This window comes from Hoplias malabaricus, chromosome 2 (assembly GCF_029633855.1).
Source record: "Hoplias malabaricus isolate fHopMal1 chromosome 2, fHopMal1.hap1, whole genome shotgun sequence".
Classification (NCBI taxonomy): Eukaryota; Metazoa; Chordata; class Actinopteri; order Characiformes; family Erythrinidae; genus Hoplias; species Hoplias malabaricus.
Window position 1 is genome coordinate 21,293,839 of NC_089801.1, and position 24,863 is coordinate 21,318,701.

Here is a 24,863-nt window from a genome sequence, read left to right on the forward strand (position 1 = left end):
GAGGCCTTGAAGAAGAGTTGAGATACATGAGATACACATCTTCACCTCTTCTTACTTGTAGCTTGAGTTTATCTCGAAAGCCCCACCTTTTAAATTGACAGAATTAGTTCCTTTGGTCTATGACATTAGAAACCCTGGATGTCTGAATCCATGTTTCTGAAAACTAAAGTTTGACCTGACCCTGACCTCTTATTTCACTCACGATGCATATTCTAGCATCTAAACAACGCCACACAGACCCACAAACATGGCCAAACACATGATTATCACTGGAGGGGGCCTTTAAAGACCACTAGGGCACTCCTGTTAATTCCCCTTGGAAGGCAGTAAGCCCTTTAACTGCTGCTCCTTGTACCTGGTTCTGTTTCAGAAGTCATCCTCAGGAGCACTTCATCTTCGTAGCTTAAAAAAGACACCCCTCCCCCTTTAAACCGGACATACCTGTTGATTCCCTCCTGGGAGTAGAAGACGCCGTAGGTCAGGATGGTCCCGTGCGTCTCCATCGGGGGGCGCCATCCGAGGCGCACGAAGCGGCTGGACACTAGGACAGGGGCCACATCACGGGGGGCGGAGGGGAGGGCGCCTGAGCTCGGGACAACTGGTGGGGGAGGAGAGGAGTAAGTCAAAGAAGGAGTGCGGGGTACAGGGGGCTCAGAGGGGTGGGGTGGCACTGGGGCTAGAGCTGGGGTACCCTCTGCAAGGTTAGTCAAATAGGGGCAGGAACAAGGGATCAAGGGAATGAAGGGAGAGAAGGGATAGGAAAGGTGGGGAAAGGACGAGGTGAAGAGGGCAAGGACCACAGTGGAAAAAAGTGGTGACAGGGAGGGTAAAGGAGGGGCAGGGTTTCAGGAGGGGGTGAAAGAAACAAGAGGAGCATGAGCGATGGAATGAAGAGATAAGGAGAGAGGAGGAAAAAAGAGAGAAAGAGAGAAGAGACAGACCAAGAAGAAAAGAAAGAAGCGATAAGGAAAGATCACAGACTAGAAACAAAGGCTTCGCTCATCACAGATCAGGGCAAAGTAGTCAATAGTTCATAGAGGAAGCACAGAGGAGTGGGATGAGGACAGAGCGACGAGGCGAGCAGGGTGGACAGACAGCCTGGACGAACATGCGGTCATTAGCGATGCTGAAACACGTACGGCGCTGTGCGTTTGCCCACAAGGTGCTGCGTTCACACGTAGCCCCCCTCCGAAGGGAAGCCAGCGGTGAAGTGCACTGATACAGTGGAATGAGAAGCTGGTGAGGAGAAAGGGAATAAACAAGGACGGACTGTGGGGAAGTGTCCAACTGTGTACTGTCCAGCTAGAAAAGGATGCTGACCATGGGGTCCTTTGTCCTATGCACCTGACTTTAGCAACTTTCCTTTGGAAATGTAGTGGTCAAGCTCAATACTTATTCAATTCTTACATCTGTAGTGACCTGAAGAACCCACTAGACCAATAGGAAAGATCTCACTTCCATTGACTGTTCATATTTTCTAGTTTCTAATCTTGTTTCTGACCTCCTAAAATTGGAAGGATGGTTTTCTAGACAAGGATTAAGCTAGTCCTGGACTACGCTGCATTTTTAGTTGTGATTTTCCATTGAAAGGAGGATATAGTCCAATACGAAGCTATAGTCCATCCTTAAGATATTTCTGGACAAGCATTAAGGTTAGCCATGGACTACTCAACAGACTGAAGTGACCGGATCATCTACTCCAAGATTAGGCTTAATCTTAGCCCAGGAAATCTAACTTTAACTGTAAGCTTAGAGTCTCCTTTAGTGGCTGATCACTGGAACTTAGTTCACAGTTTTGGCAAATCAAGGCCTAAGAGATGGTTAATCACATGGTTAAGCCAAGACGTGTTAAGACATATTGCAGTGTGCTATGCTAATGTTCATTCATTCATTGTCCGGAGCCTATCTGGAATCACTGGGCGCAAGGCAGGAACACACTCAGTTCTTCACAGGGCAACACACCCTCACACATTCACTCACACACTCACACTATGGACATTTTTGAGTCACCAATCCACCTACCAGCGTGTGTTTTTGGACTGTGGGAGGAAACCGGAGCACCCGGAGGAAACCCATGCAGACACAGAGAGAACACACCACACTCCTCACAGACAGTCACCTGGAGGAAACCCATGCAGACACAGGGAGAACACACCACACTCCTCACAGACAGTCACCCGGAGGAAACCCATGCAGACAGAGAGAACACACCACACTCCTCACAGACAGTCACCCGAAAGAAACCCACGCAGACACAGGGAGAACACGCCACACTCCTCACAGACAGTCACCCGGAGGAAACCCATGCAGACAGAGAGAACACACCACACTCCTCACAGACAGTCACCCGAAGGAAACCCACGCAGACACAGGAGAACACGCCACACTCCTCACAGACAGTCACCTGGAGCGAGACTCGAACCCACAACTTCCAGGTCCCTGGAGTTGCTCTATGCTAATGTTCGCTTGGTTAAATCAACAGCAAAACCTCAACCTAACACAAGATCGTCCATAACAGACCAGAAAGTTTGATCGAGCTGTGGTCCAGCACTTTGTCTGAAGGACACAGGCCACTTAAGAACAAAGTCCTACTCTCTAAAGAATAACAATCCATATGTTACTGTCAATGTCTTATTGTTGGTTGGTGTGTGGCATGTGTGTGTGTGTGTGCATGTGTGTGTTGGCTGGAAAGCCCCCAGATGCTTTTTTCACACCTCCAATGATGCTTGCTCAGCCAGACACTTCCATGTCAGACACTACCTTCACACACTGGCACACACACTCTCACATGGGGAATGAGTGTTACGACCCAGTGAACACGCACACACGCACACATGAGCGCACACATACACACACTCACACACACACGAACACTCACAGCCTGTCTGAAGCCTGACGAAGAAAAATAAACAAAGCCCTATGGTGGCTGAACTAAAGAAGCGGTCAGAAAAGATGTCCACCAAGATTCAGACGACATGCAGCTGCCGAGTCATGCCCACAATTTGGTTCAAACACAGACACACACACACACACACACACACACTGATGCGTTCTCCTCAAAACCACACACAATGTTGCTGTCTCTTCCGATGAATATTCTATAGGAAACCAAATCTAACTGGACAGAAAAAGAAGGCCAAGAAGTCTGACACTGACTAATATATCATTCCACTGATAAAATAAACTGTTATTTATGCATTAAGAACCTTTGAACCATTAAATGTGAATATAAATGTGTGTTTATGTTAATGTGACTATAGCAGGTGTTTAGGGGAAGTTTTGTTTAAGATGTGGACAACTGACTTAGTCTTGCCCTGTTTCTAACTCTGCATCTAACTTGTGTCTAAACTTGCATCTAACCTTTGTCCAAACATCATCCTAATACTGTAATTACCCTTTGCAATTAAACCTGCATCTAATCCTGTGTCTAATCCTGCGTCTAACACTCTATCTAACTATTTGTCTAACTCTGAATTACGAAGAATAACGTGTTAGGCAAGGGGGCATTTAAAACATGTCTAACCTTGCATTTAATCTTTCCTGCATTTAAACCTCTGCCTAACCTTGCATCTAAACCCTGTGTCTAACTCTGTGTCTAACCCTGCTGAGTAAAGGTGGATTTATACTTCTGTGTTGATTCAACACAGAGACTATGCCATTGTGTCAGTGTGTGTCGCTCTGCAGTTACACCACGTCACCACTAGGGCTGAATCTCAAACATCTTCCTCTATACTACCTAGTACACAATGCAGTGGTGTAGTAGAATTACGTTTATGAATCTTTAAAGTCCACTTCTCAGGGGGTAGGTTGTTGTTTGGGACAGAGCAGAGTTTTTATGAGGTGCCAGGAAAGAAACAAACACAAAGCTGGCACAATTTTCCTGTGTGGTCCGGCTTTTCATTGAGTTATTTTTCCCCACGTTTGTAAATCTTTCTTTGCTCAAATTTTGTATTCATCCCTGATGTCCACGCCATGTTTGAGGAAATCTCTCACCATGAATTTGCTGCTGTCTGTGGTCTCTGTATGTGGAGAAGTGGATGTTTCTGTACTTCTACAGTTCAACCTAAAGAATGTCTGTCTGACTACTGACAAATAACAGTCATTGTGGTCTGTGTCTAAGCGAAGCAACATTTCTAAGTGTAGTTACATTTCTGGAGAGTTGTGTGTCAGGCTGTGGTTTAGGCTTTGGTGTAGGGTTCTCATCGATGCGTTGCCTATGAAGGTTTGATGCAGAAGTATAAATTGAGCATACATTAGGTATAACAGAGAAGTATGTCTTACGTGATGCGTCAAAATAATGTCTAACCCAGCATCTAACACTGTAACTAACGTTTCCTCTAACCTTGTATCTAATTCTGTGTCCAACCCTATGTCTAACCCTGCTTCTAACAGTGTCTAACCCTGTGTCTAAACCTACTGAGTAAATTCTGAACTCCAGAGAAGAATGTGAGGTGAGGGGTCAGTTCTGTGTGTTTAAAGGTCTCCAAAATCAAGGCACACTTGGCAAAATGGCCTTTTTAGACTGTGAACTGCAGCAGGAACGGACAATCCTTCATATCTGTCACATACCCAGTCTTCATTTTTATGTTTCTCTCTTTCTTCTCTCTCTCTCTCTCTCTCTCTCTCTCTCTCTCTCTCTCTCTCTCTCTCTCTCTCTCTCTCACACACCTTCGTAAAACATCAGGAGCTCAAGTTAAAACCTTTGTGGCATTTTCCAGTGACGGTCTCATTATGCCCTCATGGGCTGGATTACCTATTTTTTCCTGAGAGTTTTTCAAAAAGCCACCAGCAATCGTCTCCAAAGAACTGGCTGGAGCGTTTCTCCCAGTCAGCCAAAACGCTCTAATTGCACCCAAATTACAGACATACTGCGAAGAAACCTGCGTCAAACTAGCCTGCTAATCTAGCTAGTCCTGAACGCTTGTGCATACAAGTAGGCCATTTCTTCCTTATTTACCTGAAGGAGCTATGACAAAGAAAAGAGTGAAAGAAAGGCACCAGGTGATACACCATCTGGTTTTGGTGGAGAAAATTATTATATTATTATAGCATTATTTCATAACTAACCAACACAGAGGTTTTCTTTTGTAAGAAATTGCTCATTCTCAGCTCTAAAAATGACAGATATACAGAGGAAAGTATGCATCAAAGTAGTGTGCTAATCTATCTGTGCAATTTCAAAGCACCCTGAAGGCTTGATGGTATGTGGAGGCCATTCTCTGCTGTTTAAAAAACCTAGAGTGGAAGGAAGAGTAAGAAAAAAGAAGAGAGAAAAGCACCATTTTCCACTAGCAAGATGTCTGTGAAGACAACTAGAATGAATTCATGACCAACCAACGCAGGGGATTACAGATTGTAATTCGCTGAGGGAGGTAGCCCTCATGGTAAAAGCATCATGGTAAAAGCCAGCCTCGTCTCAACACAAATCCATACCCAGGATTCCCACAATGTGCACAAAATATAGTAATACAATGTTTACAACTTAATGTGGATGTACACATTAAGTTCTGATGTCTGCCCAGAAAGAACAATAAGCCTTAACCCTTCCCCTAATCCTACCCCTTACCTTAACCATGTCCCTCATCCTTAACATAAACTTAAACTTGACCCTAAGCCTAATTCAAAGTTCAAAAATGTAGAAGTGGCAGAATTATCTCCTCTGTTAATATCTCCCACAGCAGGCCATAGTGCTGTTTCTGTGGTTGTCTTTTGGATACATAACACATTTCACATGGATTTAGCAAAACAGTGCCCCCAGTGGTAAATTAACTCATAAATTAAATTGTAAATGAACTATGGCTTATAATAAATCATGTAAAAATGTACAAATATCTGGCTTGCTTTTTTTTTTTTACATATACGCACACAATTTTGCACAGTAAAAGAAAAAGTGGAAAGCTTTTACTCACACTGTTGGCCATCAACTAGTATTATTTCAAGACTAGCCTACTTTGAGAGGTAAAAAAAAAGAGACATTTCTTATCAGGGCCCTGTGGTAAATTTCAAGTGCTTTAAGTGCTGCCAGGTTAAAGAGCCCATTAGTCATTAATTACATCCAGGCACACATTACCCTCTCCTTTTCCCAACACTCTCTTTAACATTCTGCCTCCCAGTTCTATTGTTAGCCTAGCTGTCACACTCCCATGAAATCTGATTACTTCTTTTGTGCTCATCTTCAGCTTGTATGTCTCTCCCTACTTCATCATATCTGCCTGAAGATGTTACCACAGTTCCTAAAAATGGGAGGGATGGACATGTGTACTGGCAATTTGGTCCTCAACAAGAGGGAACTGCAGGCTAGTAGGCTTTAAATGCAGCTAATCAGGGACCTCACTCACGGTAATAGCTTCATTATTGTTCATCAGCAGGCAAAAAAAAAAAAAAAAAAAAAACAGACAAAGAAAGGAAAGGCCTGCGGCAGACGCTGGGTGCTGACTTATTTTCTCATGAGCAGGGATAGTTTAGCCAGTAAAACGGCTTGTAAAAACCATCAACCTTTGTGTTTCAAGTTTATGGCACCAATTTCCTAATCGCATTAGGCCTATGGTACCTACCATCATTGCTGTCAATTTCTGCAAAAGGTTTCCTATAAAAATCTGTAGCCCTGAACATATCAGCCATGGTAGAATAAGAGTGCTGATGTAGGCTCATGCTAATTCCGACATGCTAATGCTAATTGATTCAATTACATGGACAGGGGAAAGCTGATCAAGCATCTCACAGAAGCATCATAAACGCAAGCCCTGATCCAAAGTCACAAATTCTGCAGCCAAGGCCTCTGGTCCACTTCTTCTGAGCCTGGGCAGAGGGCCAAAATGCTTAGGGGGAAAGGAAAGGCTAACGGGACAGAGCTTTGCTGGCCTCCAGCCTGCATTTCTGCTCCATTTCAGGAAACAATCAAAGATCAAAAGCAGGCTGCTCTACTCATTGCTTATTTTCAAGCTGCAGTCAGCCTTTTGCCACACACAGAGTCTAACAAGCCTCAGCAACTCTGTCTCAGTTCAAGATACTAGCAACTTATGGCACCTTTCCATTGCATGGTACCTACTTCACCTGACTTGACTCTACTCAGCCTTTTTGCTGTACCTGGTACTGAGAACTGCATCCGTTTTAGTACCTGGTCACTCATGGTTCCTTGCGAGCCGAGTAGGGACTAAACTGTGATGTGTAAACTTTGCAGAGCGCTTGAGAGACTTGTCAATCTTAATGAAACACAGATATCCACACTACAGCAGTGCTCACATTTTCTCCCAGACTCACCAGCAGCTTGTTAAATTTCACAGTGATTTTGAAGAGGTACAAATTTCCCTACACTCTCAGAAGAAAAGTTATGGTAGAGGTACATTATTGGTCCCTAAAGGTACAAACAGTGTTTGTGTACTTTTAAAGGTACAACAGTGTTTTTAAAATCTGGCTTTATTCCCTACAGGTACATCTTCTCCAGAAGGACAGCTGCATACATGTCAGAATTCATTACAGAACTGTGTAAAATAAAAGAACAACATATCAACAAACAACATGAAGTCCTGGAGATGAATTGGGGTGACGTCAATGACATCAACACAATTTTTAAAACTGCCATCATAATAAAAGAATAGAATAAGATACAACTATGTTGCCTAACTAAAAGTACCAAAATTTACTCGTGAGGGTACCTCTACAGAGACCAGTTTTCTCACAGTGTAGGATCTGTGGCTGACAAAAGACTCCATTGAGAACTACACTGTGCAACGAAGAACAAATAAACACTACTGATCTGTCTGAACTGATGCATGGAGCTGTGTCCAATCCCAAAATACAAACACACAAATATCGAATAAGTAAACAATGAATAACATTATCACCTCGCTTGCTGTGTTTTCCAAAACTCCAAAACTAGAGATGGTGTTTTGTGATGTCACAGGCTACACCTCGGAGTGAAAAATTAACCCGGTACCAAAAAGCAAGAGGTAAAGAGTAGTATAGAGTAGTTACCATGCAAAACATGGTATTTTAGCACTGTTACATAGGTAACAGAACTTAGGTAACCTAGGTACCTAAGTGTCAGAATCAAATCGAGCATTTATAGCAAACATGGAACTGGGGGTTTAAAGATCACCCTTTATTTTTACATAAAATCTTGTTCATACATTTCCCAAATGTTTCCAAAATGTTCCAAAACTACATACAATAAGTAGCACAGACTGGTCCATTACCTGATTGTTTAGAGAGGCACTGTGATCCGAACTGAACACTGACATAAGGCTAGAGTTTGACTGAGAGAAACTGCAAGTCACAACAATGTGGATTTACAAGTAATTTATTCATCTGCAGCTGCTTCATCCTGATCTGTGTCTACACAGAATTGTTGAATGCAAGACAGGAACAATTCGAAACCAACCTTTCTGCCTGGAAGGGTCAGTTTTGACCTCCACTGTCCTGTGAGCTCTCTGAATGATGGACTAGGAACTGACAGCAGCCCAGGAACAAGCAAGCCCAAAGACCTGGAGTGATAATAAGAGCCTACATGCCCGTTCTGGCTGGGCTTTAAAACCTGCTGCACCATCACCACATTCATCCAGAGAGCGGTGGAGGAGACATATCGGGTGGCACCCCACCGCCAGCCATTAAATGCCATGCAAAAAGACTTCTATTAATCTCAAGGGGCCTTATCAGATCTAGACAGAGCATGATTACATTTTCCATCTTCCGAACAGCGCTGTTAAATCTGCCCTGCGGGACCCTGCTGCTGGCTAACATAAACTTTGGCTTCGTTCCTGATAGAGGTGCTGGGAGGCTGGGGATGGGAGTCCTTTTTGAGTGCAATGAAATGAAAATGAATCCCAACTTTGTAAGAGAGCTATATGTAAAGTCAAAGAGAAAGAAGATGTGTGACACATTTGCTAACTGCTAAACCAATACTGTTGATGCAGGGGAAATGTGTGTGTGATGTTTAACGCTAACTGTTAAGCCAATACTCAATTGCTTGGCACAACTGATGGGAACAGGAAGATGTGTGCGAGGCTAGACTCTAACCGCTCAACCAATAATGATTTGGTAAACATGTAAACAAGAAAACATCTGCGCTAAATTAATATATAATTGCTAAATAATAAAATAAAATAAAATAAAATAAAATAAAATAAAATAAATAAATTCTTACTGACTCTGCACATACACGGTTGTGTCTTGGGTTTATATTTAGTAACAGGAACACTATTGTTATCCATTATCCAAAACAAAAGTCTATTGTTATTATCCAAAATGCACCACTACATGGCTAACAATAGACAGAAACATTGGCAAGGATCCACCAATTGTTTTGCATCCAAGTTTATCCCCAAGCTGCACTTTGGAAGCCTCAATGCTGCATAGCACATAAAAAAAAAAAAAAAAAAAAAAAAAAGCACAGCTCCGTAGCCTTTTTCTTGGGGTGAATCTATTCTCTTTCCAATTTTCTCTCTTCCCACCCCCTGACATTAGTCTTCAGGCTGGGCGGATGACAAAAAAGAGAGTGTGCACAGGCATTCTATCATGGATGGGATCAATTTCTGAAGCACGACCTGTCTGGATGGTGTACGAAATGGCCGCACACCCTCCCTTGATCAATATGTGAGGACACTGCAGAACCGGGGACGTGAAACGGACGTCTGAGGAAAATGTTTTCCTTCATTTTTTTTTTGGCTGTTGGGGCTGGGGGGTGCGAGCTTTATCATGCCTGGCCATCATTTCCTGAGAAAAATACATTTTTAATGGGAGGAAAGAGGGAAGACATTGGTGGGAGGAGGGTAAGGAAGGTGGGGGATGGTCATTAGCTGGATGGTAGATCAATCTAAGAAGACACATTTCTGGAACTGGATGGTGTTTTTGAGTATACCATTGTTCTGTTTGGTATTGTGAGTGGCCCTCTGCCCCCAGATAACAGAAAACCATCAGAAAGACTGATACAACAACACTGTAGCTCAATCAGAGACGTGCGATACGCCAACTGACAATGGGTAAAGTGAGAGAAATGCTAGCAGCAGTGGCACTTTTGCATCCATAGTCCTCCATAGTCCTCCAGTGTCCATTCTCTTCCTGCTCGGACCACTGAGAGTATTTCTAAGCTTTTCAAGCTTGACAAAGGCTTGATAGGAAGTGTGTTTTTAGCCTTCGGCTTGTTTGTGATAAGACTGTTTGTATTTGGGGGTCAGCCAATTTCCATTCACCCACTTCTTTGGTTTGCCACGTGGCTTGAATTCTCATGGACTCTTTCAGTGAGGTTTTCTTATGGGGTGGCATGTGCAGAGCTACTCCTCAGGAGAAACTGGGCTGTTATTAGTGCACAAAGCCTCAGAGCAGCCCACTTCATGAAGGTAGGTTATGATTTAAGATCAGTAGATAGCTACACCTACTTCATCACAAACAATGACTCTGACACTACCATAGTCTATAAAATGGTGCTTTTTCACTGCATGGTACCTACTCTACTCCACTTGCTTTTTGTGAGTTGGAATAGAAAATGTGATTCCTGCTGTCGCTTTGAGATTTTACAAACAGCGAGTTTGTGCTGGATGTCTGCACTTCGTCATGATTGAAAAGTCAATCAGTGATTTGCAAGTTTTACAAGTCATTGCTTAGACCCCACTTGGCTTGCTTAGAACCATGGGTGAGCAGGGTATAAAAAGGTACCCAGTTCCAGAGATCAGGCATCAGATTTCCCTAATATGAAACCAAAAAAGCAAATTAGAGTAGGTATCATGCAGTGGAAAATCCCCAAGAGAAACCTAGAAATTCTTTGGTCACATGCACAATTCCCTCCTTAAACCCACATGAGTTTGATCTGCCAAGGAATCACATTTGTGTTTAACTTTCTTGTTGGGTAGAGCAAGATAAACATATCAACAAGCAGCAGCAAAACCATGTAAAACTAAGGGGGTTCAAATACCCCTTAATGACCCCCTACATCAGTATATCATTGTTGTCTGCCTCACCAGGCTGTTCCTTTAAAGGGTTCCCATTCTTTTCACTATGCCATCCATGAAACAAGACATCCACTCATTTCCAGCGCCCATCCATCTTTGGTTCCATCTTTGGCCCAAAGCGAATTTTTCCAAGACGTTAACTCACGTCACCCTCCTGCCATCAATACTCCCTTCCCTGTTATGTTACCTGCAGCTTTCCTGGGAACACCGCCTCATTTCTCCAATGGGTGGAGAAGGAGAAGTATGAGGGAGATCTTTTCTAATTCACACAATCACAATCATTTGCCAGCCGAAGCGTGAGGGTAATCTGAGGCGATGCTCGGAGACGCCAAACGGAAGCCTATCCTGGATGATTGACAGCTTTACTGAGGCATGTCGGTGCTCTGTGCTCCTTTATGACTGCTATCTCGCAACAAAAGAAGGGAGGACATCCTTTATTCCTCACTCCATTCTGAAAGGAAAGATGGGCCCATAGCTGCAATCTGCATGCAGGAGATAAACCAGGCTTTGTGCAGGTGTGGGTACATGACACGTGGCATAAAGTGGGCCAGAGTCCTAAATATAAAGGTCCTATAAATATATAAAGGTGACAGGTAAAGGCATCATATGAAGGCTATACCAGTTAAAGAAGTAGATGTTTATGTCCTGTTTATGAACCTCTTATGCTCCATAGAGTGGGTCTACCACAGTGCTGTGGCCATGTTTGAATTTAACACAAAATCTCTGACACATCCAGGCCTCTAGGTATCAGTTTTAAAACCTGAAGCACAATCACTTGTGAAAAATCATTTGTGAGACTGTCACGATTCATTGATTATTTAAGGTATTTGGATTATTTGGACAATTACATAAAGACAGTGGGTTTCAAAATGAGTCTGTGTCTTGTAAATATTTTAAACCAATGTATATTTCTTTTTTTTTCCAATCACAATAACTTAGATTGCTTGATTATTTATAATTGTTAATTGATCACTTCTAAAACCAGTAGGACATCATTTCTCATATAAATGACTTTGTGATTTTAAATACAAATGATAAACACAATGCTCTTCCACAATATTAAGCCAGCTGTTTATATCTGGGTCCAATCTGAAATATGTACATTATGCAACTGACCACAACTGATAATGGGGTCCAGCCTGCGTCCAGAGATCAGAGTGTAATTAAGTTTGTGGTCGTGATGGTGGTCCGGAATGTAGAAGAACATTAGAGTAAATCAAGAAGGACACGCAAATGAAGATGAACAAGCGCAATCATGACTACAAATGTCCCTGGGGTTAGACAGAGACTGTAGGGTGATGGAGGGAGTGTGTGAGAGAGAAAAAGAGAGAGACGGAGAGAGAAAAGATAAAATATGAGGCTGAATAAAATGAGCAGGGAGTGATAGAGAAGGGGCAAGCAGAGAAGATGAGAGGTAATGAAAGAGAGAGAGAGAGAGAGAGAGAGAGAGAGAGAGAGAGAGAAAGAGAGAGAGAGAGAGAGAGAGAGAGAAAGAGAGAGAGAGGAAGCACATGAGCAAGAGTGAACGGTGCGCTCTTCTACACTTCATTATCCCTTCATCTCCCGCCCTCCTTCTCACCCACCTGCTGAGGGATTGAGGAGGACTTACTTATGAACAGGAGAGCCAGTGAGGCGCGTGTTTCCACGGCAACAGACAGAGAGACCGGTTCTGGGCCGAGCCAGAGTCTCGGCTGACGTTGGAGCAGGCCTTTAGCCATGAGGGGGGCAACAGTTCTTGAGAAGAATACACTGCCTCTAGATGGCAATAAAGTGATCCTTCTTTTGCCATGAAAGACCACCTCTACCCTATTCACTTCACCTCTACTTCCAGCTGCTGAGGGTTTCTGAACTGAGCAATGTCACTCAGTCAATATTGCCCAATATATTACGTATGGAATATCAGAAATAAATATCTAAACTGATCAACCACAACTTTAAAACCACCTTGCTGCACCGACCACATCAGTGCACCTTGTAGTTGTAGAAGTACAGACTATATAGAGTCCATCTGTGTGATTTTATCTTTTTCTTCAATGTTCAGGACCCCCACAGCACCACCACAGAACACTTATTTCCTGTGCCCTCCCTATTCACTATTCTCTATAATATTCACTATATAGTGCAGTATTATAGGGAGCTGGATTCACTCTCATGTGGGTTTTCACCAAACAATGCAGTGGATTATGGATAATCTAAATTCTGCTAGTATATATGGGGTGCACACTACGTTTTTGAGTTGTTTGAGTGCACTGAAAAATGTCCACTATGTGTTCGGACATTACTACAAAATGGTGGAACCACAAAATAGTGCACTATGTAGTGAATAGGGCACAGGTTTTGACACAGTGATTGTTTGAGTGGTTGACTGTTCCTTAGCTTTGACACTGGTTTGATGGTGTAATGTTAGTATGTGTTGCACATTGAATAACAATGTTTAGTAGTGGACAACAATGTACAGCACAACATACTTGCAGGAGAACACTAAATCCCAATACTTTTATATCAGCAAACAGACACTTGGTTTGGATAGCGCTGTACTGAGTGATGGGGGAGATGGAGGACCATTCTACCTCCCCATAAAGAGTGAAGACACGGTCATGAATATTAAAGGGAATGTTGCCAGCATTCCCCAACAATAGGTAGGACAGAAGGGGTTTTTGGGTGGAGCCTAGATAGCTCTGTTAACTGAAGGTCTGGGAACCATTTTGGTCCATGTACATGAGTTTGTGTGTGTGTGTGTGTTTGTAAGGCTACTCAGGTCACCCCCACCCCCGCCCCGCCAACACCCAAAATACAAATCTGTCACTTTTAATATCTGAACAGATTTCTCTGGCTCTTCCGACCCGCCACTCATCCAGCGCTCATCAGCCAAGGAGAAAATAGGAAAGAACGCTCAACCATGAATGCCAATCTGCCCCTTCCCACCCCCCACACGCTTCCCAACCCTCCCCATACAACTCCCCCATCCCCCTGTCACCCACCCTCCCTGTTTTATTTACATGTCACCACCCGCTCATCTCAGGTTCTGCCATGTGACCCGTTTACGAACTGCGCTAACTCCTAAGCTAAGCCCTGAGGGAGAGGCAGCCATGGATGAAGAAACAAATTAGCAAAGGTGTCAATAATTTATTATTCTCCACAGATCCCGGCTGCTGAAAGCTAAATATGGGTTTAGCTGCATAACACCCAGTCAGCTCTCTTTAATAGAGCGTTGTGGGGAATCTTTTGCTAGTCATTGGCCTGCTTTTGCAAATGTCACTGCACTGCAATATTAAATAGCCAGCTAAACCTTGGCTTTTGGGGGTGTTCTAGTTCATGTGAACCCTCAGATCACTTTGGTTTAGAGAGTTATGTAGAAAATTAACAAGATATAGAGCAATGCCTACGGAAAACCATTGATTGTAGATAGTGTTTACCATTACCATAGAATTAGTCAACAAACTATCAGAAGCATCTAAAATGTTCTCAGCTGCAATACCCAGCATGTATTAGGCAAATCACTGGGAATCCTTTGCATAGCAAAAAAAGTAAATAAATACATTTAAAAAATAAATAAATAATAAAAGAATCTGACTTATATAGATGCTATAAAGCGTGCTTGGATTGATACCATAGAATAACCACTTTTCATTCCACAAAGAACCATCTTTAAATAGTGTGCTTAAAAATCCATCACTCAAACTTGAAGTTCTTTACCCATTTAAATGTATTTGCAATAACAATTTGTTATGGAACAAAAAGTGGTTCTTCTTTGGCATCGCTCAAAGACCATTTTGTAGCATCTTTATTTTTAAAAGTGTATCATCTTTCTGCACTATCCTTGGACAAAGTTTTTTTTTTCCCCAAAAGCTAAACTGCAATTGAAATGATGCTAATGGGTAAGGGATAAACGGTTATTATGTATTAGCGTAAGTTAATCTGCAATGCATATCTAAAGTGGCAAATGTCAGACATCAACCTGTCTTAGCCCACTACATTTGAGTAAATGGTATGGTATGATACAGGATCCATAGCATGGCACTGATCTATCACATTAAAATTTAAAAAATAAACCCATCCAAAGACCCCCACCCTCTCCACCAATCCTCTGTCCTCTGTTCCTTTCCTCGCTGATGCCAGGCATTTCATTAGCTGGAGTGGGTGAGTAGCATACGTCGAAATAGCTGCTGTCCACTATGACTCACTGGCTTGCTAATCGAGCACAGATGTACACACCAGCAATACTAATACACACACCAAGACAGGGGGCACACACACCCACACCCACACAAAAACAATCCAATAACAAATAAACACACTCACACATACACAGTGTTGGCTGTGGCCAGCCCTCAATCACACCAGGCTGCCAACTCACGGCATTAGCATGAGACTTAGCTTAGCTCTTCACTCAAATGTCTGCCTCGAATGAATAATTCACCGCTCGCACTCAGACTGCTCGTGTGTCCACAGGCACACGTCCATTAAGATGAAATGGCTGAAGGAGAGGAACCTGGGCTAGCCATGACAGCGCTGAGAAAGGACACTAGCACCACTAGCCAAGTCATGGGGTCTGTCCCAAATCCTAGTGTGCTCACTCCCGACATGCAGGTTGTCCCAATTTTTAAATAAGTTGCCTACTGAAATACCTTAATCTGTCTGAATTTTAAGCCAGCATCTAACCTTTCTTCAGCCGCTAAGGCAATGCCATGATGCAACGCAAGCACAACTCCTGCCTATTTCCCTCTTCTTCCAGAGCAAATATAATTAAAATTGCGATAAAAATGGGAAGAGCAGAGTCCATCACGCTGAAACATTGAGGCAATACTAGCAGCTGAGGTGTTTACTCACCAGTCGCATGCAGTGGAACAAGCCATGACGCAATCACTCTTTAACTCTTGTCTCTCAATAATCTGAACATTGGTTAGAGCACTGCTTACTTAAACAGCTGTGTACGTAGTCAGTGCCTACTTAGGCAGCTCATAAGGTTTTGGGACAGATCTAAAGTCTGTTTAAATCCAGGGCCAAACTGACCCTACTAACAGGGGGTAGGAACTGAACGTTTATAAGATGTTGTCTTGCTTTGTGAACAAGTTATAGGGTCTCTTCCATGTTAGGAAGAGGGTGTTGACACTAATACAAAAAAAGTTTAAAATTCAGGTGGTTTGATGCTTGTTCTTTTTCTTTTTGATCTCAGTGGAGCAAGAATCCACTACCTTCCACTGTAGGGGGCTTCACTGCATCACTTCATAGATCATAGCTCAATTAACATTTGAGTCGAGTGACATTTTACCTTCAGAGGCCTTGCTAATTAGCGTCATAGTGCCATTAGCCCAACCGTGAGAAAGTTCCTGATGGAACACAAGCTGGAGCTCTCAGGTCAACCTGGGATTTGGCTGCCGGAGCAGGGCTTTGTGCAAATGCATGGGCCCACTTAGCCTTGCAGCAGGGGGTGAGGCTTGTAGAATCGGCGCTTGCACAGTAGCAGTGGCATTTTGAAGCCGCACGGTTGAGTGAGCAGCGGTGAAGTCAGCTGGTTAGCATTGCTAGCCGTTGAGGTTGTGAAAGTTCTCATTAAAGAAAAAAAACCTGTGGGTGTTTTTCAAGCTTATTATCTGAACCCAATGCACAGAGACGCTCATAGGAATAATAGTACCGTTGCAGCTCTGATAATGGTTTGCCACCCTTGGACTGATGGGGGTAAAAGGAATAAAGATAGAGAGATAGAGAGAAAGGAAGTGAGAGACTGACCAGCTTTCCTTTTCCATCTGCTGGAAATAGGGGTTTGAATTGCTGCCGTAGACTGGCTTCACAAAGCTGGGGACTCTGGCCATAAAAGGACATTCCACATTCTGTACTACATCCTGACCCCTTTCGCACTGCTGCTGATTTTTAAAAAATGTCAAAATTTACAATTTAATCAAATCGCCAAATAGCAACGCGGGCTCTCGTGCAAGTCTCTGAGGGATTTCAATGGCACTGGGGTCAGAATGCATTTCGCTTTTCTCTGTCTGGCTCCATGCACCTCACTTTACTGTTCCTGGACCATATTCTCCTCACAATTCCTGACCAAGATGTGTGTAGACATGTCTCTTGTGGCCTGGTTTACTTTGTAAATACAGACACAAAGCCTTTGCAAAAAGTAATTTAGAGACAAACAAATCCGTACAATGAAAATGATAAATGACCATGTGCTATGGACTGTAAATTGTTCCTCACTTGAACTGTGGTCATTCTCTGTTCTCCAAGGATTAGCAAAACATTTTTCATCATCTGGTAAACAGACCCCATTGCATGCCAAATGGGATCATAAATTTGGTCAGCAAAGGCCTTGCATACCATATTCACCTTATTTACAAACTAATAAACAAATGGTAGAAAGGGACGGCAGCCCAGCAGCTGCAGATGGTGTCTACAATCTGTCTCCAGATCACCCAAGATGGAGACAAATGTCTGGTGTCAACAAGTGTTGGGGAAAAACAGGCTTCAGTCAATTCCATTGAAAATTAAGGGCAACTGACTTATTTATCATGTGCTTAAACCATAGCTTTTTAGTTGATTTTGGAATTGTTGGTTGACGTCTGATGACATGCTACACAGGAATACAAATGCCCTAACAAATATTTTCTCCTAAATCTTCCCATGTAACAATAGCTGCAATTTCTTGCCTCTGACGTTTCCACTGTGCCTTATTTACAACAGTAACTCAGCTCACCCTACCTTTCACAACTAGTGTTATACACTAATCTGAGTTCAAAACAGCAGGGTAATCTTCACAAACTCTCCCTACTCCCTATAGCTGGACTGCCCACAGTTTTGTCCAGGCTTTTATATAAGACTCAGAAGTGAACTCGACAGAATAGAAGAAAGAATAGCCTCCTTGGAATTGGCCAATATTTATTGACCCACAAAATGACTAAGAGCAGTGGGCCAAGGGAGCTCTTTGTGAATAGAAGTGTAGGGCTACATCTTCTAAGAAGCCCTGTGTTTGTGTGTGTGTGCTACAATGTGTGCACTTTTTGGTTATTGGCTCTGTTGCCCCTAAGAGTCTTTCTCATGGATTTAAGCAAGACTTCCCTCAAAGTAACTCCAGAAATATTCTTTGAGTTTCCTATTCAAAGTCTTTTTTTTTTTTTTTTGGAATAAACCCTTCTTGGCTCCGATTCCCAATCCTGTCTGCTGATCCCCACTGGATTACCACCGCCTCAGTTTGGCTGTGATGTGCTGAGGCACTCTCCACACAGCTTCTTCCAACACCAGGCAGACATGCACACTTTTGTTCCGGAGGTTTGTCAAGACTCCTCAACTCTCGGGACTGGTGGATGACCCAGATTTGGGCTAAGGGAGGTGCCTTTGTCTGGCTGACCTCAGATCAGATTGTCTTCTGTCATTTAAGCTTTGCTCTCGGCTGGAGACAGCCGGTCCTGGATCAGCGAGTAAAGGCCGAGGCGTCTATCGGAAGATCCTGACAGGCAACAGAAAGCCCTCAAATGTCAGGCCGTCCACAGCAGGGCGGAGATAAGGGCGAGGGAGCAGACTTTCATCTGATGCGAGGATCCTCTCTCAGAGGGGGCCACCATCGACCCGATGAAGCTATCACTTCAGCGGGAGGGGAGATGTAGCGCTTTGGGGATAAGAGATAGGTCAAACAGAGGCTTTTGTGCTTGAACAAATAAAACCCAGGGTTTGGCGGGCAGTGCTCTGGCGAGGGTAAAGCACTTTGGGAGGATTCCGTCTGATGCTGTGTACTTCTGATGCTTTGCAAATGCCCTTTTTCTTTTTACAGAAATCCGGCTTTATTCGTAAAAGTAAAAGGGTTTTTCGTGGCAAATACAAAGAAGAATGATTTTTGATTCAACTGATGGTTCAGCCGATAGCACTTTAGACCGAACAATGACCCAGAAACAAGGAATACACTGAGATTTATCAACTGTAAAGGTTGGGTTTTTAAGGTTTGTGACATTCCAAGAAAAATTCTTATGCACTAATAAAAGAATTCCATTCTAGTATTCCTAGAGGTTAGTCACATAACACTATGCCCTGTTTAGGATTCATCCCTGCAGAGATTCCAGGAAGGGTCTGGACCTACAGCAACAAGGATCAGGGTGAAGTGGTTACAGAAATGAATGAATGAATGAATGAATGAATGAATAAATGAATATTGTTCTCGGTTGCTCAGAAACAAATCCCATTGTTCTATTGTTTGTACACCCAGCATGCACTGTTCAAACACATCATACAACCACTGGGAATCCTGTGGTGTCATCAGTCATGTGTGCTATACCTTTGATCTTTAGGCTAATCAGTGCAATCTAGCAATACAAGCACAGCAAATGGGACCTGAACCCCAGCGATGGGCCGCAAGTGCCTGGACACTTTCATTGCTGTAGCCACTGATATATTAGCCTCAGCAATTCCAGCCATTCATTTTCCCTTGTGATGCTACACACATCCAGCCAGAGTCGTACGTCTAAACGTTGTAAAGTAGCAGTGGGACATAATGATGAGGACTGGCTTGTGGAGAGTAATTAACCCAATAAGAGGATTGGGAAGGTAATGAGGCATAGGTTTAATATGCCGGCCTAACCGAGATATGATTATTATTTTGTATTTAGCAGTAAACTAAGTGAACCCCTGCCATTTGGCTAAATGTGCACTTTGTCAAAGTTGTCTTCTTGGCAGTGGGTGGGGAGAGGGGGGCAGCTCAGGGAGGAAAAACTGATTAATCAACCCTTAATCAACAATTAATCAACCATTAATCACACACAGTGGGTGTATTTTTTAGTGGGATATTGCACAGATCGTTAACTGGGGTTATGAGTATTGGAAATTATGTTTGTGTCTTATGATGTGTCCATCACATGCCTCTAAAAGCCCATTAATGCCTAGCAATGAACACCAGGAACACACCCCACCATGGACAGGGCACCACAATCACCGTTTCACACCGTTACAGCAAAGGACACTTTTGCACAGCCAGTCTACCTACCAGCCTGTGTTACTGGACTGTGGGTTTGGAGCTGGGAGGGTTGGTGATTGGGTGAATGGTAGGATGTAGATGGCCCAGTATCTCTTCATATGTGAGATCCACATGGTTGTGGGTGTGTTGTGGTAATTTAGTGAGATGTTTGTTATGTTTTCAGGTGGGCTGCCTAGATAATAACCATGGAGGGCATCCTTATGGTGAGCCAGTATTAAACCTATTGTTTAAAAAAAAGAAAAAAAAAACAAACAAAAAAAAATAAAGAAAGAATAGAAAAGCTGGTTCCCAGCTGCAGTGCTTTTTGGCTGCACAGTGTTGTTCAATGTGGATTTACAGGTCTCTGCTTTCTGTTTCTGTTTGTATTTCTCATACAGCCACAACCCTTGTTGGTAATAATTCTGTATTGTGTCAGCGGTGAATAAACTGGAGTGGCTCCACTCGGCTCCATACAATGTTAACATCTTTAAACGCAGGGCTTTGGAGAAGTGGAGCGCTCGTAATAACAACTCACCACACAAATAGAGCCACAATAAATGTGCAAATCAGACCTTTATGCACAAAAGGCATTTGGTAGCACACCAGCTCCAGCTTCCTTAAATCCCCCTTAAATCCATCCAAATGAATTCTACAGAGAGGGTCAGATGGCAAGGGATAGAATGTGAAACTGCACAGGTATTTCTCTATATCTCACTCTCATTGCTTGGCGCTCTCTTTCTCTCTCACTCACTCACTCACTCACTCACCCACTCTCTCTGACTCCCATCTCATTTTCATAAACCTGTCAGGGGTAAGCCTTTACTCAATAATTCATGCATAATTACTGAAGGGATGCAACTGGCTATTTGTACTTAAACAAGGATGAGGCAGGAGTAGAAAAAAGAGAGAGAAAGAGAGAGAGGGGTTAGAGGAGCTGACAGACAGAGTGGGGATATGGGCAAAAGAGAAATGAGAAAAAAGGAAAAAGATGCTTTGGGAGAAAGTGAAACAGAAAAAGAGAAAGGAGAGAGAGAGAGAGAGAGAGAGAGAGAGAGAGAGAGAGAGAGAGAGAGAGAGACACTACAAGGCTCAGTTGAGTCCATGCTGTCACTCAAATCTGGGTTATTTGCATTCCTAAAGAAATACCATCCATTTCCCTGAGGAGAAGCTCCGCCCCTCTCTTATCTGCTGTGATCTGACAGTTCAGAAAATACAGAGAGAGAGAGAGAGAGAGAGAGAGAGAGAGAGGAGGGGGGGGAACGAGAAGTGCTTTTGTTTCAGAAAAAAGGGATAAGCTACTTTAATAGGAAAATACTGCGGAGGAGATTCACTAAACGGACATGAGGAGGAGGGCTGAGAGAGAGAGAGAGAGAGAGAGAGAGAGAGAGAGAGAGAGAGAGAGAGAGAGAGAGAGAGAGAGAGAGAGAGAGATGGTGGAATCCAGCGGAGATGAAAACAAAAGAACAGGCATCACACACGTTTAATTAAAGCCAACTCTACCAGAACTGAGAGGAGGAGGGTGGGTGGTCCAGGGGGTCTGGTGAGGCTCGGCTGCTTACTGTTGCTTACTGCTGAGCCATAGGGGAGAAAGGGGAATATTAACTATAGCACATTAGCAGCTAGCGAGATCCCAGCACTTCTTTTTAGCTTTCTACTATTAGCAGCATTAGCATGACCACCTTTCCACGCCCACAAGTGTATTTCTTCCTAGTTACTGTTGCTAGGTTGGGCAATCTTTGTCCAGTTCAACCAATTAGAAAAGCTTATCAGAAAAGCTGTGTCCAAAATAATTACTTTTTATTATATAATGCATTACATTGGTGTTAAGCCATGTTGTAGTAGTGTCCAAACCATACTGTACAACTTTCAGAGCACTCAGTTAATCAATCAATGCACGGCAAAAAGTAGGGAACAAGTGATGTACCTTAGCAAACAACTTAATACAATATATTATATGGTACTTTATAAAACAGTATATTCAGGCTCTCCTCATGTGTACAGGGGACTGGTGGCATGGCTAGTGTTTGTGCAACAGATTAATTAGCCAGACTCGAAAGTGTCCGTAGGTGTGAGTGTGTGTGTCTGTGTTGCCCTGTGAAGGACTGGCGTCCCCTCCAGTGTGTATTCCCGCCTTGCGCCCAATGATTCCAGGTAGGCTCTGGACCCCCCGCGACCTTAAATTGGATAAGCGGTTACAGATAATGGATGGATGGATGGATGGATTAATGAGCCAACCCACAAGTGGTAGTGTCCTATATAATTCACTACTCATGTGCACTATGTAGTGAGTAATGTAGGAGGCCATTTTGAATACAGTTCAAATGTAACTCCTTTTTAGTTGGGCATATAAGGGTTAAATTATTGACACACCAAACAGAAAATTACACACCACTCTATAATGGGAGCATTCAGGTGCTCCACGGACAACCTAAGATGCCAGATTGGCCGCTAACATAATAAAAAGCTAAGAGTAGATTCAATTCCAGGCTAATGGCTGTGTGAAGTATTGGCTAATGCATGCTGGGTATTGTAGTTTGAGAATGCTGTTTAAATGAAATTAACTGATGAAGTTATGGTATGTGAGGCTAAGGCTAATTAAGCTTGTGGCTGAACATAAAAAAGAGGTTTTCATGCTTACAGCTAACAGTTAGCATACATTTTTTTCTTCTCCTAGCTTAGCACAGTCATATTCACTTTACAAAGACCACCCTGTATTGAGGTCCTCAGAGAGAGGGTCCAGAGCAGAGAGTCACAGCAGCAAGGCTCCATTAGCTCTGGACACATTGAACCATGACAAATTCGTGAAGTTAAGGGCTGTATTTTTCACGGGCCTGGATGTCTCAGAAAGCTTGGCGCTATCCATCAACCCGGACCCTCTGGCAGCTGGAGACCGAACCTGATGCTCGTATTTGGACGCATGTTAATTAGCCTAATTAATTAGCGCGCTGGAGATAGCCGGGCTCAGCTGTGATTAGGGTAGGGTTCATTGATGCTAGCTTATGGGGGAAGCTAAGTGTGGATGATTGAAGATGGAAGCTAGCTGGACTGTGAGGAGCAGCATTTGTTGGGAAGTTGATGGGAATTGGATGGGAATTTGATGGGAGCCTGAGAACTGTTCCTGAAATGGTATGGGTAAGGACAGTAGAGGGTGCTAAAGTGCAGCTTAGCATCTTCAAAACTGAGAAAAGGCTACAAACCAAAGGTTCAAGTTCTCTGAACACTTTTTGGTCCTAGATTCCCAAGAATGTGCAAAAGTGTTGGGGGGGGGGGGGTTTCCTACCCTCCTCCAAAATATACAAAGTGTAGTTTTTGCAGTGCTGAACCTAGAGTAGCAACAACAGAGGGTTTATTCTCACTATTACAGGTCAGGGAAGCATCACAAAGATTTTGAAGCTGTCATTTAAGTTACAAATAGTGGATTTTCCCATTGCAAGGGTCTTCAGGAGCTGTACAGAAGGCATAAGAGTGTCAGATTAACTACTAACCTGATGACAATGGAATCAGCCAATCACAGATTTGACTGGGAATGATTCGTCCAAAACTTGACTGTGAAATTGATGTGTCCTCATCAATACAAGCATCAAACAACATCAAATATGGTGACATAGGGCTAGAAACTATTAGAAAGCCATGGTGGGACTGAAAAAAATATAGCATTATCATAGGTTTTTTTTTTATTTGTTTTGACAATAACTTGAAGAACAGACATGGTTTGACACAGCCAACATTACCGCTCACACACACACACATACACACACACACACACACACACACACACACATACACACATACACACACACACACACAGACTGCTGAAGGATGTATGGCCTGTCTGACATCTGATGGATGACTCGCTCTGACTGGTGAATTTCGGCACTTTCTCCTGTGGGCAGCCAGGCATAAATCACCAGAACAGACTGGTGCCTGGCAGTGCCCAAACGGTTTCACACACACACACACACACACACACACCTCTATCTATAGTTTGCGTATCCTTGGAGGCCTACGGAACACAGCCAATGACCCTAAGACATCCTTAGACATTCAGTCTTTTGTGATACTTTGCCAATTTTTATCAAAATATATTCAGAATTAAATAAACACCAAGGAGTGTTTTAAGCAGCTTCTGAATCATTGTGATACTTCACTGACATTTAATGGAGACAATAGAGCTCTACTCCAGGCTCAGCACTGCAGAAACTGCACTATGTAACATTAAGAGGTAGATTTTAAGCCATTCCTCACTTCCCACCTCCCTCTTGATTTCAGGAAAGCACTGTAACAGTAAATTACAATCTACAAAAAAAAAAAAAAAAACTTCCTTTAAGGCTATTACACACCAGACTGGATGAGAATAAACAATGTCATGGTGCAATGCCACGGTCAGAGACAACAGTGAGTGAGTTTCTTAAAAGTTAGTGACAGTGAAGCAGAGGACAGGTTGAAAGCATTGAGTTAACGCTGTCAGACAATGTGTGTTTGAATTAATCGACATAAACATAGTCTGCGCTTTAAAGCCTTTGGGAAAACAGAAAGTGTGTAGAACTGTGTTTACCTCTCCACAGCGGTGCAGTGTAATATAACTAAGTGAAACCATACACTCCTACACACACACACACACATACACACACACGGCTCATCATGTACCTCATCTAATCCTGTAAATCCCGCCTGACAAAGTATGAACAGCAAGAGCGGAGCTCACGAAGCGCTGAATAGAAGCCACTAATCAAACTGTCCATCACACACTGGTTTATTAAAGTAAGAATAATTACTAAATCACAGCCTGCTACACTCAATGATGGGATTAAAGCACGTAAGCCAGACTAAAGCAGGAGAATTATAGAAACAGGGGCAAAGGAGGGGATGAGAGAGAGAGAGAGAGAGAGAGAGAGAGAGAGAGAGAGAGAGAGAGAGAGAGAGAGAGAGAAGAGAGGGAAGAATGAAGAGGGGTGAGTGTGAACGAGAGAGAAGGACATTAA

The 24,863-nt window shown here is 43.1% G+C and overlaps 1 protein-coding gene across 1 annotated transcript in view; it reads right to left on the reverse strand.

Moving 5' to 3' along the window:
* Positions 1–24,863, reverse strand: part of dcc (DCC netrin 1 receptor) — a 276,917-nt gene that overhangs the window by 88,351 nt on the left and 163,703 nt on the right. Inside the window, exon 8 of the mRNA XM_066659309.1 lies at positions 442–598. Coding sequence (XP_066515406.1) covers positions 442–598 — 157 coding nt within the window. The remainder of the gene's footprint in view (positions 1–441; positions 599–24,863) is intronic.